General features: G+C 53.5%; 2 protein-coding genes across 2 annotated transcripts; both read left to right on the top strand.

Annotated features, from left to right (window-relative positions):
• Positions 1–3,132: 3,132 nt before the first annotated feature.
• On the top strand, positions 3,133–9,771 carry SPR (sepiapterin reductase). The gene is made up of 4 exons (XM_078607051.1): positions 3,133–3,631; positions 5,057–5,233; positions 6,099–6,254; positions 7,117–9,771. Exons 1-4 carry the CDS (start codon positions 3,133–3,135, stop codon positions 7,380–7,382), a joined length of 1,098 nt encoding a protein of 365 aa, XP_078463177.1. The 3' UTR covers positions 7,383–9,771.
• Positions 9,772–11,227: 1,456 nt separating this feature from the next.
• SSR4 (signal sequence receptor subunit 4) lies at positions 11,228–18,383 on the top strand. The gene is made up of 5 exons (XM_078607388.1): positions 11,228–11,688; positions 14,855–15,048; positions 15,722–15,811; positions 16,126–16,191; positions 18,119–18,383. The coding sequence occupies exons 1-5, from the start codon at positions 11,583–11,585 to the stop codon at positions 18,221–18,223; spliced, it is 561 nt and encodes a 186-aa protein (XP_078463514.1). The 5' UTR covers positions 11,228–11,582; the 3' UTR covers positions 18,224–18,383.
• The last annotated feature ends 540 nt before the right edge of the window (positions 18,384–18,923 follow it).

Genomic DNA, 18,923 nt, shown 5'->3' with positions numbered 1-18,923 from the left:
AGCCTCGTGACGTCCGTTATCACGAAGACCCATCACGGTGACAATTGGGAAATCGGCAAACGGTGAAAGGGCAAAATGACTTTAAGTCTGGGATCGCACGCAAGTCCCCTACTGACAGCAGACGAACGCGTAGGCGACCGATATCCATCATCAGTCACCTGTCATGCTCCGATGGAAATAGCTGTTGCGAAAAGTAAACAAAGTAAATGTTACAATTTTTCCACTGATCTGTGTCATGAATGTCATTTCTGTACGATTCCAATCATTTTTATCGTCAAAATCGCCAAATTGTTGCGGAGCTCCGCTGCAAACACGAGGAGAGACGAGAGGTGAGGCAGCGACGAGCTCAGCCTCCCCTCTGATTGCGCAATAAGCGCGTGCCTGTTGCTATCTCTCTGTATGTCACCAATGTAATGTTTGTAGACCCCTTCATTACATGTCCTCGCCTTCCATGGTCCAGGTAACTTATTTCACGTGTGTGTATAAAGATATCTAAAGACCCACAGACACGCACAGAGACCCACAGACACGCACAGAGACCCACAGACACGCACAGAGACCCACAGACACGCACAGAGACCCACACACACACAGAGACCCACAGACACGCACAGAAACCTTGCATAGAGACCCACAGACACGCACAGAGACCCACAGACTCACATAGAGACCCACAGACACGCACAGAGACCCACACACACACAGAGACCCACAGACACCCACATAAACCTTGCATAGAGACCCACAGACACGCACAGAGACCCACAGACACGCACAGAGACCCACAGACTCACACAGAGACCCACAGACACACACAGAGACCCACAGACACACACAGAGACCCACATACATGCACAGATATCTACAGACACACACAGAGACCCACAGACACACACAGAGACCCACAGACACGCACAGAGACCCACAGACACGCACAGAGACCCACAGACACGCACAGAGACCCAGAGACACACACAGAGACCCACAGACACGCACAGAGACCCACAGACACGCACAGAGACCCACAGACTCGCACAGAGACCCACAGACACGCACAGAGACCCACAGACACACTCAGAGACCCACAGACACACACAGAGACCCACAGACTCGCACAGAGACCCACAGACTCGCACAGAGACCCACAGACTCACACAGAGACCCACAGACTCGCACAGAGACCCACAGACACGCACAGAGACCCACAGACACGCACAGAGACCCACAGACACGCACAGAGACCCACAGACACGCACAGAGACCCACAGACACGCACAGAGACCCACAGACACGCACAGATACCCACAGACACGCACAGAGACCCACAGACACGCACAGAGACCCACAGACACGCACAGAGACCCACAGACACGCACAGAGACCCACAGACACGCACAGAGACCCACAGACACGCACAGAGACTCACAGACACGCACAGAGACCCACAGACACGCACAGAGACCCACAGACATGCACAGATACCCACAGACACGCACAGAGACCCACAGACACACAGAGACCCACAGACACGCACAGAGACCCACAGACACGCACAGAGACCCACAGACACGCACAGAGACCCACAGACACGCACAGAGACCCACAGACTCACACAGAGACCCACAGACACACACAGAGACCCACAGACACGCACAGAGACCCACAGACACGCACAGAGACCCACAGACACACACAGAGACCCACAGACACACACAGAGACCCACAGACTCACACAGAGACCCACAGACACGCACAGAGACCCACAGACACGCACAGAGACCCACAGACACGCACAGAGACCCACAGACTCACACAGAGACCCACAGACACACACAGAGATCCACAGACACGCACAGAGACCCACAGACACGCATAGAGACCCACAGACACGCACAGAGACCCACAGACACGCACAGAGACCCACAGACACGCACAGAGACCCACAGACTCACACAGAGACCCACAGACACACACAGAGACCCACAGACACGCACAGAGACCCACAGACACACACAGAGACCCACAGACACACACAGAGACCCACAGACACACAGAGACCCACAGACACGCACAGAGACCCACAGACACGCACAGAGACCCACAGACACACACAGAGACCCACAGACACACAGAGACCCACAGACACGCACAGAGACCCACAGACACGCACAGAGACCCACAGACACACAGAGACCCACAGACACACAGAGACCCACAGACACACACAGAGACCCAGAGACACGCACAGAGACCCACAGACATACACAGAGACCCACGGACACGCTCAGAGACCCACACGGACCGAAGCTCCTCTTCTCAGATGGGGGTGGGTGGGAATCATGAATCCCCAAGAAATTACGAGAGAATTCCCCCCTCGAGTAATTTCTCCCCATTTCCAGCCCTACTCACGTGGTCACTTGAAATTGTGGTGAATATTGTGTTGAAAGAGACTCGTGGTGAGTGCAGAGGTCGCAAATGGGTTTTGATTCCTTACCCGTACCCGGCCGCACCAGGGTCTCAAACGGGTACCCGTACCCGGCCGGGTAGGGTACGGGTACCCGTACCCGATACCCGGCCGGGTATGGGTAGCTGGGTATTAGGTAGGGTATGGTTATCGGGTACACGATTGCGACCTCTGGGATGAAGCCATGTTGCAGGCACGGGTGGGTTGATTCTAAGAACTTGAATTGTGAGAAGAGACAAGACGTTGGGAAATGAGTGACAAACGGTTACTCACCAGTGACTCACGGCCTACCCGTACCCGGCCGCACCAGGGTCGCAAACGGCTACCCGTACCCGGCTGGGTACGGGTAGCCGGGTATCGGGTAGGGTACAGGTATCGGGTACCCGATTGCGACCTCTGGGTGAGTCTCATCATGGTGAATGACTGAATCTCCTGGTGAGTATGGTGTGTGATTGAGTATCGTATCATGGTTATTGAGTATGGTGGTGAGTGTGCTATGGTGTTTGAGGGGCGTGGTATCATGGTGCGTGATTGAATGTCGTGGTAAGTATGGTGGTGATTGAGGGATGTGGTATCATGGTGAGTATCGTGGTGATTGAGTGACGTATCATGGTGAGTGATTGAATGCCATGGTGAGGAGTATGGTGGTGATTGAGGGACGTGGTATCATGGTAAGGAGTATGGTGGTGATTGAGGGACGTGGCGGTATCACGGTGCGGTGCCCCGCAGGCCCCTGGCTCTGCGTCCTCACGGGGGCCTCGCGAGGCTTCGGAGCGGCCTTCGCAGAGCTCCTGAGCACCGAGATCCTGGGCCCCGGCTCCCTCCTCCTCCTCTCGGCGCGCTCCCTGGGGCCCCTGTGCCTCCTGGCCCACCGCCTCCTCACCCAGCGGCACGGGGGGCCCCCGCAGGAGCCAGGGGGGCAGGGCTGCGTGGGGGGCGAGCCCCTGGAGGAAAGGGGACCCCGAGATGAGACGGGGGGGCCCCAAGAGGAGAAGGGGCCCCAAGAGGAGAAGGGATCCCTGTTGGTGAGCTGCCCTGGGGGCTGCCTGCGCTTGCTGTGCGTGGCCGCTGACCTGGAGGGCCCCGAGGGCCTTCAGGCGCTGGAGGCGGCTCTCAGGACCCAGGAGCCGGGTCGATACAGGCGGCTGCTGGTGCTGAACAACGCCGGTAGGGGCCGCCCCACACACCGCCGCCACACACACCGCCGCCCCACACACCGCCGCGTCACCACTGGTCCGTGCTGGGCCTGGCCCGGCCTGTTCCTGGGATGGGCATTCTCGGCCCTGCCATGGAAATGTTGAATGTCCCCCACTGGCTTTGCGCCAATGGGGGTGCGGTTATGCAGTGACCCGGCCGCAGCTCGTTTTACCGCTTGGCCCAGAGGTTCGCGGCTTATTAACCGGAATGGCCGCCGCGGTTGCGTGTGTTAACCCTGAACATCGTAATAACAACACACGCCGTCTGGTCGACTCACAGAGGACATGAAGGATCCCAGTGACGTCATTCGCAAGAGCAGCCGTTGTGTGCCAGCGTCACGGTCCAGGCAACTCAATTGGTACCACAGTCACAGATCCCCGGCAAGCACCTCTGTAGGGCAGAATGGTACACATCAGGGTGGGTGACCAGCATCGTGCCCGACCGCCTTTGTGTGTGAATGTGTGAGTGTGCACACCTACACTGGGGGGGGGGGGGCGGTGGTGTAGTGGTTAGCGCTGCGCTGCACTATGAACCATGTGATCCGGGTTCGATTCTCGCTCACGGCCAACACCAGTGACGATTATCGGAACCGGTCCTGGACCTCCCCTAGGTCGACTCAGCCTCAAATGAGTACCTGGTGCGGTGTGTAAACATCGCCACTGGGGAGACAAAGGCGGTCGGGCGTGGTGCTGGCCACCCACCCCCTCGTGTACCGTTCCGGCCTTCATAGGTGCTCGCTAACAGCACTTGCCCCTACAGTCTGTTAAGACTATACGGGGGATCTTTGTCTTTGTACACAACTACACTTGCACACATTCACATACAACAACAACCGCCGTTCACCACTAAGTGGTGGTGACGTCACCACCAAGTGGTGGTGACGTCACCACGGCGCACAAGCGCCTCGTGAAGTGCTGAAGGTTCACTCCTGGCAGGAGATAATGGGACAGACCGAGGTGCTATGGGTTATTTGACCTAAATCACTGGAAGATGCACCACCTGTGCTCCCCACTGCGCCAACTCGCTGCCTTTTAGCCGCCCGCGCTCCGCTCGTTGTGAGCGTCGCCACCACCCCCACCATAATTATATTGCCCCCCTCACTGTGACCCCCTTACTGTGCCCACCCCTCTGCTGTGTTCCTCCCCACACTGTGCCCCCCTCACCGCGACTCCTTCATTGTGACCCCCTTCCTGTGCTCACCCCCCAACTGTGACCCTCCCAGAGGTCGCAATCGGGTACCCGATACCCGTACCCTACCCGATACCCGGCTACCCGTACCCGGCCGGGTACGGGTAGCCGGGTATCAGGTAGGGTACGGGTATCGGGTACCCGGTTGCGACCTCTGGGTACGGGTGCGGAATCAAAACCCGTTTGTGACCTCTGTACCCCCCCCAGGCTCGCTGGGGGACGTGAGCCGGCGCGTGAGGGACGTGACGACGGCCGAGTGGGCCCCCCTGTGCCGCCACCTCCAGCTCAACGTGGCCGCCCCCCTGCTCCTCGCAGCAGCCGCACTACGCTGGTTCCAGGGCCCCGGGGAGGCTGAGGGGACCGGGGGGGATGAGGGTCCCTCAGGTGAAAGGACGTGAGGGTGTGTGTGTGTGTATGTGTGTAGGGCAATATTTCCACGGTGATTAATGTGAGTTCTGTGTGAAGGGCGTGTTGCTACGGTGATTATTGTGAGCTGTGTGTGTGTAGAACGCGTTGCCATGGTGATTAACATGCGCTGTATGTGTGTAGGACGCGTTGCCATGGTGGTTAACGTGAGCTGTGTGTGTGTATGTGTGTAGAACGCGTTTCCATGGTGATTAACATGAGCTATGTATGTGTGTAGGACGCGTTGCCATGGTGATTAACGTGAGCTGTGTGTGTGTATGTGTGTAGGACGCGTTGCCATGGTGATTAACGTGAGCTGTGTGTGTGTGTATGTGTGTAGGACGCGTTGCCATGGTGATTAACGTGAGCTGTGTGTATGTGTGTAGGACGCGTTGCCATGGTGATTAACGTGAGCTGTGTGTATGTGTGTAGGACGCGTTGCCATGGTGATTAACGTAAGCTGTGTATGTGTGTAGGACGCGTTGCCATGGTGATTAACGTGAGCTGTGTGTGTGTGTAGAACGCGTTGCCATGGTGATTAACGTGAGCTGTGTGTATGTGTGTAGGACGCGTTGCCATGGTGATTAACGTAAGCTGTGTATGTGTGTAGGACGCGTTGCCATGGTGATTAACGTGAGCTGTGTGTATGTGCGTAGGACGCGTTGCCATGGTGGTTAACGTGAGCTGTGTGTGTGTATGTGTGTAGGACGCGTTGCCATGGTGATTAACGTAAGCTGTGTATGTGTGTAGGACGCGTTGCCATGGTGATTAACGTGAGCTGTGTATGTGTGTAGGACGCGTTGCCATGGTGATTAACGTGAGCTATGTGTGTGTATGTGTGTAGGACGCGTTGCCATGGTGATTAACGTGAGCTCTCTGTGCGCCATCACTCCGTACCCGAGCTGGGCTCCGTACTGCTCGTCACGCGCAGCCAGAGACATGCTGCACGTCGTCGTGGCAACCGAGGAGCCGCACGTGCGGGTCCTTAACTACGCTCCCGGTGCGGTCGCCCTGCTTACGACAGCATTCAACACGCAATCCAACAACAACAACCGCCATTCGCCACTAAGTGGCGGTGACGTCACCACGACGCTTGTGCCAGGCCATGTGCACCTTGAGGCCACGTGAAGTGTCGAACGCCCGCTGACAGGAGGTCACGGGACAGACCCAGGTGCCACGGGTCGACTGACCGAGATGACCGAGATGACTGGCTGATGCACCACCTGTGCCCCCTACTGTGCCAACTTGCTGTGCTTTAGCCACCCGGCGCTCCGCTCGTTGTTGTGAGCGTCGCTCCTCCGCCCTCCGTTGTTGTTGGAGGGCGACTGCCTCCAACTGCCCAGTAGCGTCCAACACACACGCACCAACACTCGTACCAACACACGTGCCAATACTAACAAACCAACAACAGTCAGGTTTTGCCTTCAAATCCAGCGGCTGCCCTCGTTAATACTGCGTTGTGTATTAAGCACACACATCGCATGCGCCGTTTGCTTTACTCACAGTGGCCATCGACATTTACACTGCGAAATACACAACTAGAATGATACACAAAGCAGCAACACCGCCCCCTACTGCGACAAACTTGGCAAGACCCTCCTGGAGATAGTCACGAGACTGAGTGAGGCTTTCCTGAGTAAACGCGAGGGGGCCAACAGACACCACGATCTCCGCACCACGACACTCAATGGACTCACCATGATCCCGTGCTACTCAATCACCATACCACACGCACCATGATACTCACCGTATCAGTCATCAAGTTGAGCCGTGCTCACCAGGACAGAGTTTGTGACGGCACCAAGGGAGCTATCACGCTTCTCATAACCCCTCACCTTCCCCCCCCCCCCCCCCCCGCACAGGTCCGATGGACACAGACATGCAGGCGGAGGCGTGCGTGCGGACGGGCGACGCGGGGCTCCGGGGGCGGCTGGAGAAGTCTCGTGCTGCAGGGGCGCTGGTGGACCCCCGCGACTCGGCGCGTGCCCTGCTGCGCCTGCTGCGGGCAGACTCCTTCCGCAGCGGCGCACACGTGGACTACTACGACGTGCCGGGGCCACGGCGCGAGGGGGACGGCGCGGAGACGGCACGCCGCGGGAGAGAAGGCGGCACGCCGCAGGGACAGTGACGGCACAGAGACGGGAGAGAGACGACACAGAGACGACACAGAGACGACACAGAGACGACACAGTGACGACACAGTGACGACACAGAGATGGGACAGAGACGACACAGTGACGACACAGAGACGGGAGAGAGACGACACAGTGACGACACAGAGACGACACAGTGACGACACAGAGACGACACAGTGACGACACAGAGACGACACAGAGACGACACAGAGACGACACAGAGACGACACAGAGACGACACAGAGACGACACAGAGACGACACACCATGGGAGAGATGTCAACACGCCGCACAGACAGTGACGGCACAGAGATGGCATCGCGGAGATGACACAGAGACGGCACACCACACAGAGGCAGCTGGTGGCAGTGATGACTAGAGAATCACTACGACTGTGACTCGTAGCGATTGTGACTGCAAACACGTCACGTGCCGAACATGTGACACTCCGACGCGGGCTACGTCACAAACTACGCCGGGGCAATCGTCCTCAACACTAATGGCGTGGCCCGGCATCACAGCAGGACGATACGGCATCACACAGAACGGACAGCTTAATTACGAGGCCGGCTTAAAGCAAAAGTATACACTAGGCGACGTTTCGGGCAATGGCCCTTCTTCATGGCACACGAATTAACACAACAGCAGGGTCCTGCATCCAAAACACTACTGACGTCATTGCCTCTTGCGAGGGTGCCGGAGGGTGCCGTGGCATTATGCTACACGTAGGGTTCTCGGTGTCACTGCCTGAATTGCTGAAAGTCGCGGCGACTTGACCAGGCATCCTAAACACGACGTCGTCACCAGCGAGACTTGGCTCATATTACTCGCGAGAGCCTGACTTCACGAGTCTGGCTCTGTGTGAGTATGTGCCTCTCTGTGTGAGTCCGTGGCTCTGTGTGTGAGTCTGTGGCTTTCTCTGTGTGAGTCTGTGCCTCTCTGTGAGTCTGTGGCTTTCTCTGTGTGAGTCTGTGTCTCTCTGTGTGAGTCTGCCTCTCTGTGTGAGTCTGTGCCTCTGTGTGAGACCGTGGCTTTCTCTGTGTGAGTCTGTGCCTCTCTGTGTGAGTCTGTGCCTCTCTGTGTGAGACCGTGGCTTTCTCTGTGTGAGTCTGTGCCTCTGTGTGAGTCTGTGCCTCTCTTTGTGAGTCTGTGGCTCTCTGTGTGAGACCGTGGCTTTCTCTGTGTGAGTCTGTGCCTCTCTGTGTGAGTCTGTGCCTCTCTGTGTGAGACCGTGGCTTTCTCTGTGTGAGTCTGTGCCTCTGTGTGTGAGTCTGTGCCTCTCTGTGTGAGTCTGTGGCTTTCTCTGTGTGAGTCTGTGCCTCTCTGTGTGAGTCTGTGGCTCTCTGTGTGAGTCTGTGGCTTTCTCTGTGTGAGTCTGTGCCTCTCTGTGTGAGTCTGTGCCTCTCTGTGTGAGTCTGTGCCTTTCTCTGTGTGAGTCTGTGCCTCTCTGTGTGAGTCTGTGCCTCTCTGTGTGAGTCTGTGCCTTTCTCTGTGTGAGTCTGTGCCTTTCTCTGTGTGAGTCTGTGCCTCTCTGTGTGAGTCTGTGGCTTTCTCTGTGTGAGTCTGTGGCTTTCTCTGTATGAGTCTGTGTCTCTCTGTGAGTCTGTGGCTTTCTCTGTGTGAGTCTGTGGCTTTCTCTGTGCGAGTCTGTGCCTTTCGCTGTGTGAGTCTGTGCCTCTCTGTGTGAGTCTGTGGCTTTCGCTGTGTGAGTCTGTGTCTCTCTGTGTGAGTCTGTGCCTCTCTGTGTGAGTCTGTGGCTTTCTCTGTGTGAGTCTGTGGCTTTCTCTGTGTGAGTCTGTGGCTTTCTCTGTGTGAGTCTGTGGCTTTCTCTGTGTGAGTCTGTGGCTTTCTCTGTGTGAGTCTGTGGCTTTCTCTGTGTGAGTCTGTGCCTTTCTCTGTGTGAGTCCGTGGCTTTCTCTGTGAGACCGTGGCTCTCTGTCTGTGGCTCTCTGTGAGTCTGTGGGCTCTGTGTGAATCTATGGGACTCTGTATGTCTCTGTGGCTCCCTGTGTCAGTGTGAGTTGGTGAGTCTTTGTGCGAGTCTGTGGGTCTCTGTGAGTCTGATGATTGAGATTTTGGCTTCATCTGGGAACAAGCCGGAGATTTCCCATTGTATACGAGACGAAATCAACTGTCAATGCACCGTATTGCTGTACTGCTATCGTCTGGCCGTAATGTGGTAGTGCAACAGGCATTTATCCGCCAAAACGTTCCTTTCTTGCGGCGGTTCATGATCGCTTTAATGTATTGATTGCTAAACCTCGCCCTTCCAGGGGTGATCCATGATCGCTTTAATGTATTGATTGATTGTCGGTAATTTAATTGGTAGCTGTAGCTAATGATCCGCGTTCGATTTGTAATCAATAAACATGATTGAAATGTCCTGTGTGCGAGGACGAGTGAGTGGTGAGGGAGACTGATGAGTGTATTCCAGGTGTGTGAATCGGGTGAGTGTATTCTAGTTGTGTGAATCAGGTGAGTGTATTCCAGTTGTGTGAATCAGGTGAGTGTATTCCAGTTGTGTGAATCAGGTGAGTGTATTCCAGTTGTGTGAATCAGGTGGGTGTATTCCAGTTGTGTGAATCAGGTGAGTGTATTCCAGTTGTGTGAATCAGGTGAGTGTATTCCAGTTGTGTGAATCAGGTGGGTGTATTCCAGTTGTGTGAATCAGGTGAGTGTATTCCAGTTGTGTGAATCAGGTGGGTGTATTCCAGTTGTGTGAATCAGGTGAGTGTATTCCAGTTGTGTGAATCAGGTGAGTGTATTCCAGTTGTGTGAATCAGGTGAGTGTATTCCAGTTGTGTGAATCAGGTGAGTGTATTCCAGTTGTGTGAATCAGGTGAGTGTATTCCAGTTGTGTGAATCAGGTGAGTGTATTCCAGTTGTGTGAATCAGGTGAGTGTATTCCAGTTGTGTGAATCAGGTGAGTGTATTCCAGTTGTGTGAATCAGGTGGGTGTATTCCAGTTGTGTGAATCAGGTGAGTGTACCCCAAGTCAGAGGTTGGTATTTTGATTATTTTGCTCCTAAACATTTCCACACGATAAGCCACTTTGTTGAGCTATCATTTGTGGCCAGGTCGCAATTGAAAAATAAGTTCATAAGCTCAGTGGGCTGTATCTGGTACAAGAAAAAAATAACTTTCATTTTATTTGTATATTTTTTTTAAGTGAAATTAGTTTTCACCTTTCCTATACTTTTCACGCCTATCGTGCTTTTGCATTGTTTCTTGTAACGTCCCGGAGACCCCCGTACCCATCTGTGATATGGAGAAAAATAGAAGAGCTTTATATATCATCGACTGTACATTAAAAATAAACGCCCGTAACAGGACTCCGATTTACACTGTTGGAACCTCATTTGCCAGAAGAAAAAATATAATTGTTTTTTTACCCTTCTATCTGGCAACAAAACTGACACTTTTTTTTACAAGAAGTCATGTTTGCATAGACCACAATACCTGCAGTCGTAATACAAACAAAAAACACAACTCTGATAATCAAGGACAGTGCATACATTATCAGAGTTGTGTTTTTTGTTTGTATTACAACTGCAGGTATTGTGGTCTATGCAAACATGACTCCTTGTAAAAAAAAAGTGTCGGTTTTGTTGCCAGATAAAAGGGTAAAAAAACAATGATCAGGATTCATATTCTTGGGTTTTTTCGGTAAAGTCACGTAGGTAAAAAAATAAAATTAATAAAAGTAAAATAAAATAAAAATCACGACGTTTCGGAGGCAACACAAGCCTCCCCGTCTTCAGGTGGAATCTATCCAGGGGCCTGCCCTGGCTCCTCCCCCCTCAACCAGTATATATACGGGGTCGGATCTCTTGGAATTTCTCATTTACTTGATACAGCAAGCGTGCTGTGACGGTTCCACCTGAAGACGGAGGCTTGTGTTACCTCCGAAACGGCGTGATTTTTATTTTATTTTTTATTTTACTTTTATTAATTTTGATGTTTTACCTACGTGACTTTACCGAAAAAACCCAAGAATATGAATCCTTGCAGTCACGAAAGCTTCAAATCTGGAATCGATTATCAGGATTTCGATTGTGTTAAACCCCCCCCACCCACCACGTGGGCGGAAGTGGCGACCACGTGGCGCGTGACGGCAGGAGGGGGGTGGAGTCAGCGCTGGCACTGCATGCTGGGAGTGAAGCACTTCCGCTTCCGCCAGCCACGAGCATCAGCATGAAGATGGAGTCGCGGTGCAGCAGCAGCAGGAGCAGGAGCGGACAGCGAATGGGGGCGATCGTGAGATGCCTCCTCTTCGCCGCCTCCGTGGCGCTCGCCTCGGGTGAGGCTGTGGAGGGAGAACGGACGAGGAGGAAGGTTGATGAGGCAGGAGATGGAGGGGGAAGTGGGAGCCTGTCCCCCCCCCCTCGGGGTGCAGAGTGGTGACGTGGCCAAGTCTGAGTCGTGGGGAGCCAGGGCCCGGCTCTGGGTCACGGGTCCCAGGTTCGGGCTCTGGGTCACGGGTCCAGGTCCGGCCTCTGGGTCACGTGTCTCAGGTCACGGCCTCTGGGTCACTGGTCCCAGGTCCCGGGCTGTAGGATCTGGACCCAGACCCGGGGTTTCTATGTCTCGGGCCCCCGGGTTCGGGCTCTGGGCGAGGTAACGCGGCGCTAAGGGGCATCACTTGCGTAGTGGTAGCAGCAGCAGTAGTAGCAGCAGCAGCTGTGTTGGTGTTGTGTGTTGTGTGTCGGTGTCGAACAGAGATAGGGGGGACCTCGCCTTTGAACCCCTGGCTGTGTCGCCAGCATTGGTTCAATCAGCGCGACTGACTCTGCTGTTGATGAGACACTTAATGTCGAAACCGCTCCCGAGTTTTGCATGTGTTGATCAACCAACGCTTCTGCTGTTGCTGCTGAGATGATGCCTTCCCAGATGGCCGTGTGTGTGTGTGGGGCTGACGGATGTGTCAAACAAATACTTATGTTTTATATGTGCAGAGAGAGAGAGAGAGATGTGGGATTTATCTGCTTGGTTATTCTGCTTTAGAGTAGGGCGTGACCAGCATGGTGAAGTATGGTCAGAGAACCCCTCACGACCGACATATCGTGGGGATGCCTTGATCCTGCAGTGGATTGTCGCAGCCGTGAATCATTGACCCAACCTTACTCGAACACCGCGTTTTAATTCGGACACATTCACAACAAATACACAGTGTGGGTTTAACTCAAGAGAGGGAATCATTAGGTGTATTGTGTGCATGTCTACGACCATACGGGTCTCAGTGGGCCTCCACATGAGCCTGTGTGTGTGTCCATCTGTGTATCTATGTGAGTCGCCTGTCTCTCTGACTCTGTGTCTCTGTCAAGCTGTGGGTCTCTCTGTGGGTGTATGGGTCTTCAGAGGTGCTCGCTAACAGCACTTGCTCCTACACATCATCGCGGCTTTTGGCTGGCCATCGAACAAATACGGTCACCACATCGCGCGCTTTTCGATGCGCTTCTGCGGTCGTCTGGAACGCTCTTCCAATAAGAGGAAGCCACTGGACCTCATGCACTTGTAAATACAGGCAGTCCTCTACTTATGATGGAGATGCGTTACTACGTAAGTCGAAAATATCGTAAGTCGAAGATGGCCTAGCCCAGGGGTCGGCAACCTACGGCTCCGGAGCCGCATGCGGCTCTTTGCGGGCTGCTTCTTGACGATATGTACGTATGTACAGTATGTACATAGATGCATTGCGGCTCTTGAAATACTGAATTTTGTACCGAATTGGAAAGAAATGGCTCTTCTTGTTATTTTGGTTGCCGACCCCTGGCCTAGCCGGTCCAGGAGTCTAAAAGAATGGTGATAATTTAGCAAAACAGATACATTTACAGTAGTGTACTGTATAAACTATATACTGTATGTATTTATTAATTGCAATACTGTATTGCGCGGTATAATGTAAATTTAAAAAAACCAAGGTAAATTCTTAGCCTACCTATATGAACTGCAATTTAATAGAAAGTTTTTTCAGGAAACAATCCAATCTGCCATAAAAACAACTTTTAACATGCATTGAACGTATCATATCGTGGTAACCCTAAAATGAAATCGCTAAAGCTACGTATCATACATGTATTTTACGTATCGTAACGTATCACATTGTACTGTACTCACCAAGATTCTGTCTATCGTCTGCATACTTGAACGATGTTAGGTTGTTGATGGCAATTTTGTCATATCGCCATCGTAAGATCGAAATATCGTAAGTCAGACCATCGTTACTCGGGGACTACCGGTAATCTAGATTGAAAATTTGTTTATTTGGAACTGCTGTTGGTTTATCCTAGATTTGAAGCTTTCGTGACTGCAAGGATTCATACTCTTAGGTTTTTTAGGTAAAGTCACGTAGGTAAAATGAAATAAAATTTAAATTAATAAAAGTAAAATAAAAAATCACGACGTTTCGGAGGCAACACAAGCTTCCGTCACAGCACGATTGCTGTATCAAGTACAGTTTCGATTTAAAGCTTTCGTGACTGCAGGGATTCATCTTCTTGGTTCTTTCGGTAAAGTCACGTAGAAGGGAAATAATAAATAATAAAAATAAAACATAATAAAATAATTCTCACGACGTTTCGGCCACAACGCAAGCAGCCGTCCTCAGGTGAAGAACAGGTCTGTCGGAAAGACAGCGTCTGAAACGCTCCCCGACAGACCTGTTCTTCACCTGAGGATGGCTGCTTGCGTTGTGGCCGAAACGTCGTGAGAATTATTTTATAATGTTTTATTTTTATTATTTTATTATTTCCCTTCTACTTGACTTTACCGAAAGAACCAAGAAGGACCAATCGTAAACTTGATGCAGCAATCGTGCTGTGACGGTTCCACCTGAAGACGGAAGCTTGTGTTGCCTCCGAAAAGTCGTGATTTTTTATTTTACTTTTATTTTTTTTATTTTATTACCTATGTGACTTTACCGAAAAAACCTAAGAGTATGTTTGTTTATCGTTTGTTATCCTTCCCTCGCACCACCGATTGGCACGATTGGCTACGTACGCTGCGAAATAAGTTCAACGTACACCAAAGGTCGCAAACGTGTTTTGATTCCTTACCCGTACCCGGCCGCACCAGGGTCGCAAACGGGTAACCGTACCCGTACCCTACCAGATACCCGGCTACCCGTACCCGGCCGGGTATCGGGTAGGGTACGGGTATCGGGTACCCCATTGCGACCTCTGGGATGAAGCCATGTTGCAGGTGCGGGTGGGTTGATTCTAGGAACTTGAATTGTGAGAAGAGACAAGACGTTGCGAAATGAGTGACAAACGGTTACTCACCAGTGACTCACGGCCTACCCGTACCCGTACCCGGCCGCACCAGATATTGGGTAGGGTACGGGGTACCCGGTTGCGACCTCTGACGTACACTCGTACAATGGCAGGTTGCTCTCCGCCACTCTGCGTGACCCCCACACTGACCGTGCCCCCCCCCCCCCCCCCCCCCACGATTCCGCCTCTGTGTAGGGGAGCTGTGTGCGGACCCCGCGGTGGTGTCGTCCTCGTACAGCACGAGCGACGGCGTGCTGGCCACGGACACCGTGTTCATCGTCGAGGTCTCGCTGTACTGCGGCAGCGAGGCCCAGAACGTGGCGCTGTACGCCGACGTGGACGGGAAGCAGTTCCCCGTCACCAAGGGCCAGGACGTGGGCCGCTACCAGGTGAGCTGGCCGGAGGGCAGAGGTTGCAACCGGGTACCCGATACCCGTACCCTACCCGATACCCGGCTACCCGGCCGGGTACGGGTACGGGGTAGGCCGTGAGTCACTGGTGAGTCACCGTTTGTCACTCATTTCGGGTAGGGTACGGGTACGGGTAGGGAACGGGTACCCGTTCCCGGCCGGGTACGGGTACGGGTACCCATTTGCGACCCTGGTGCGGCCGGGTACGGGTAAGGAATCAAAACCCGTTTGCGACCTCTGCCGGAGGGCCACAACGGCCGCCCAGCGCCGCTGGACTCCGGTGGGAAGACCGTCCCGGGGGACGAGGTCACGTGACGCCGTCTAGCCCGGCCCTCGGCGCTCACCCGAAGTGGTCCGACAGAGGCAGACGCCTCGTCTTTGTAAATAACGCCATCCGGCTACGGGTAAATGAGCGGCTGTTTTAGCTGCATCCGTGTGTCTTGGTCCGTCCGTGTCCATCTGTTTGCCTGTGCGTGGTGTGTAACGTGGGGTCATGATGTCTCTCGTACGGACGATTTGAGCGACGCGGATCACATCTGGCAGTACTGCGGCTACCGGCCTAGAGGATACTGGGTCGCGTCGATTCCGAACAAAAACGAGAGCTAAAAGTCCGCGGCACTGTGTCCCCTCCCCCCGCCATCCCACCCCCCAGGTGTCGTGGAGCGAGCCTCACCGCACGGCACGCAGCGGCACACACGCGGTGCGCTTCTACGACGAGGAGGCCTACAGCGCCCTGCGCAAGGTGCGACGCCCCGTGCCGCCACGCATTGCCACGCATTACCGTACACCGCCATCGTACACCATCATAGTGTGCACTGTCATAGCGCAATACAACATCATAGCGGCGTACACCATCATAGCGGCGTACACCGCCATCGTACACCATCATAGCAGTGAGCACTGTCATAGCGCAATACAACATCATAGCGGAGTGCAACGTCAATCGCGGCTACACTGTCACTCATTGCACTAAGTGGTGGTGATAGTGGTTATGGTGGTGATTAATGTTGGTGGTGCTGATGTTGATGGTGCTGGTGGTGTTGATGACGTTTGTAGGCGCAGAGGAACAAGGAGGATGTGTCTGACATCAGCCCGCTCTTCGTCGTAGCAGTGGAACACAGGGTGAGTGCAGACGTGTACACACACACGCCTACACACACACCTACACACACACGCCTACACACGCGCACACGCCTACACACTCACACGCCTACACACTCACACACGCCTACACACTGACACGCCTACACACACGCACACGCCTACACACTCGCACGCCTCCACTCGCACAAGTCTACACACACACACGCCTACACACACACGCCTACACACACACTTACACTCACACACTCACACGCCTACACACTCACACACACACGCCTACACACTCACACACACACGCCTACACACTCACACACGCCTACACACTCGCACGCCTCCACTCGCACAAGTCTACACACTCACACGCGCCTACACACTCACACACTCACACACTCACGCTTACACACTCACACGCCTACACACACGCACAAGTCTACACACTCACAAGTCTACACACTCACACACGCCTACACACTCACACACTCAAGCTTACACAAATCCGCCCTGTGGCTCCGCTCGTTGTTGCATCGCTCCTCTGCCCTCTGCTCCTTGTACAAACACACGCGTAAAAACATGTATGAACACATATATAGAGCACGTAATGGTGTGATGTGTTTATTGCTACGTAACGGTGTGTGTATTACCATGTATCAGTGTGGTGTGTGTGTATTGCTATGTATCTGTGTGGTGTGTGTATGGCTATGTAATGGTGTGTGTGTATATGGCTATGTAATGGTGTGTGCTGTGTGTATGGCTATGTAATGGTGTGGCTTGGTGTGGTGTGTGTATGGCTATGAAACGGTGTGGTGTGTGTATTGCTACATCACGGTGTGTGTGTATTACCATGTATCCGTGTGGTGTGTGTGTATTGCTATGTATCGGTGTGCTGTGTGTATGGCTGTGTAACGGTGTGGTGTGTGTATGGCTATGTAATGGTGTGTGCTGTGTGTATGGCTGTGTATCGGTGTGCTGTGTGTATGGCTATGTAATGGTGTGGCGTGGTGTGGTGTGTGTGGCTGTGTAACGGTGTGGTGTGCTGTGTGTATTGCTATGTATCGGTGTGCTGTGTGTATGGCTGTGTAACGGTGTGTGGTGTGTGTATGGCTATGTAATGGTGTGTGCTGTGTGTATGGCTATGTAATGGTGTGTGCTGTGTGTATTGCTATGTATCGGTGTGCTGTGTGTATGGCTGTGTAACGGTGTGTGGTGTGTGTATGGCTATGTAATGGTGTGTGCTGTGTGTATGGCTGTGTAACGGTGTGTGCTGTGTGTATGGCTATGTAATGGTGTGCTGTGTGTATGGCTGTGTAACGGTGTGTGCTGTGTGTATGGCTATGTAATGGTGTGTGCTGTGTGTATGGCTATGTAATGGTGTGTGCTGTGTGTATGGCTATGTAATGGTGTGTGCTGTGTGTATGGCTATGTAATGGTGTGTGCTGTGTGTATGGCTATGTAACGGTGTGTGCTGTGTGTATGGCTGTGTAATGGTGTGTGCTGTGTGTATGGCTATGTAATGGTGTGTGCTGTGTGTATGGCTGTGTAATGGTGTGTGCTGTGTGTGGCTGTGTAATGGTGTGTGCTGTGTGTATGGCTATGTAATGGTGTGTGCTGTGTGTATGGCTGTGTAATGGTGTGTGCTGTGTGTATGGCTGTGTAATGGTGTGTGCTGTGTGTATGGCTGTGTAATGGTGTGTGCTGTGTGTATGGCTATGTAATGGTGTGTGCTGTGTGTATGGCTGTGTAACGGTGTGGCGTGGTGTGGTGTGTGTATGGCTGTGTATCGGTGTGCTGTGTGTATGGCTATGCAACGGTGTGGCGTGGTGTGGTGTGTGTATGGCTGTGTAACGGTGTGCTGTGTGTATTGCCATGTAACGGTGTGTGGTGTGTGTATGGCTGTGTAACGGTGTGTATGTATGGCTGTGTAACGGTGTGGTGTGCGGTGCGGCAGGGCGTGTGGGGCGGGCCGCTCGTGGCCACGGAGGTGGTGGCGGCGCTGGTCGGCGTCGGCCTCTACGCGTTCGCCTACCGGGCCAAGGGCCTCATCCAGAGCTAGCGCTCGCCTCGCTCACCGGCACCACTTCGCCTCGCCACTCGCACCGCACGCGCACCGCACGGTCACACACGGTCACACACCACACCCATCCACCCACGCGCCCGCCGTCCGTCCCTCGTGTGAACTCGGAGATGTTTGAATAAAACCAGCGGTGGCCAAATCTCGCAGCGTCCCTCGTGATGTTTGCTTTGTCGAGGGTGAACGCACGGCGATCGGTGCGCGTCCATCGCAGCACGAACATCACAGAAGCGGCGCGTGGGTTCGACGTCGCTTCTCTGTGTGGAGCTTGTGTTTCTCCGTCTGCCGCATTGGTGTCCTCCGGTTTCCTCCTTCCAGAGCTAAAGCCCCACACCCAGTGGAACTGGTATTGGGGCTAGGCCACATCCACAATGCCGATGACGTTCACTGAAAATCTCTCAACTGGGATCGCAAAGCAGCAGCATCACGCCGTAGTGGTGTGACAAGCCTGGCAGGACCCTCCTGAGCACGAGTCTTGAGACTCAAAGTAAACAGACAGTGAGGACTCTCACTCACGGTGAGTCTCGGAGTGTCTCGCCGTCTGTGTGTGTCCACGCCCTGTACAAGTGAAAGTGGCTCTGTCGCTTGATTAAAAGTGTGTCTATATATCTGTCTCTGAGTTTCCATAACTGCTCACAGATGTGAATTCCTGAACAGCAGGGACGTGGGGGGAGAGGGGTGG

The sequence above is a fragment of the Lampetra planeri genome, chromosome 27 (assembly GCF_965212315.1).
Source record: "Lampetra planeri chromosome 27, kcLamPlan1.2.h2, whole genome shotgun sequence".
In the NCBI taxonomy this organism is placed as follows: Eukaryota; Metazoa; Chordata; class Hyperoartia; order Petromyzontiformes; family Petromyzontidae; genus Lampetra; species Lampetra planeri.
This window is presented reverse-complemented; position numbering and strand designations above follow the sequence as displayed.

Coding starts and splice junctions, on each gene's coding strand:
- SSR4 (XM_078607388.1), top strand. CDS start 11,583: ATGAAGATGGAGTCGCGGTGCAGCAGCAGCAGGAGCAGGAGCGGACAG. Junction 11,689..14,854: donor CTCCGTGGCGCTCGCCTCGG/GTGAGGCTGTGG, acceptor GCCTCTGTGTAG/GGGAGCTGTGTGCGGACCCC. Junction 15,049..15,721: donor AGGACGTGGGCCGCTACCAG/GTGAGCTGGCCG, acceptor CCCACCCCCCAG/GTGTCGTGGAGCGAGCCTCA.
- SPR (XM_078607051.1), top strand. CDS start 3,133: ATGGTAAGGAGTATGGTGGTGATTGAGGGACGTGGCGGTATCACGGTG. Junction 5,234..6,098: donor GGGGGATGAGGGTCCCTCAG/GTGAAAGGACGT, acceptor GTATGTGTGTAG/GACGCGTTGCCATGGTGATT. Junction 6,255..7,116: donor GGTCCTTAACTACGCTCCCG/GTGCGGTCGCCC, acceptor CCCCCCGCACAG/GTCCGATGGACACAGACATG.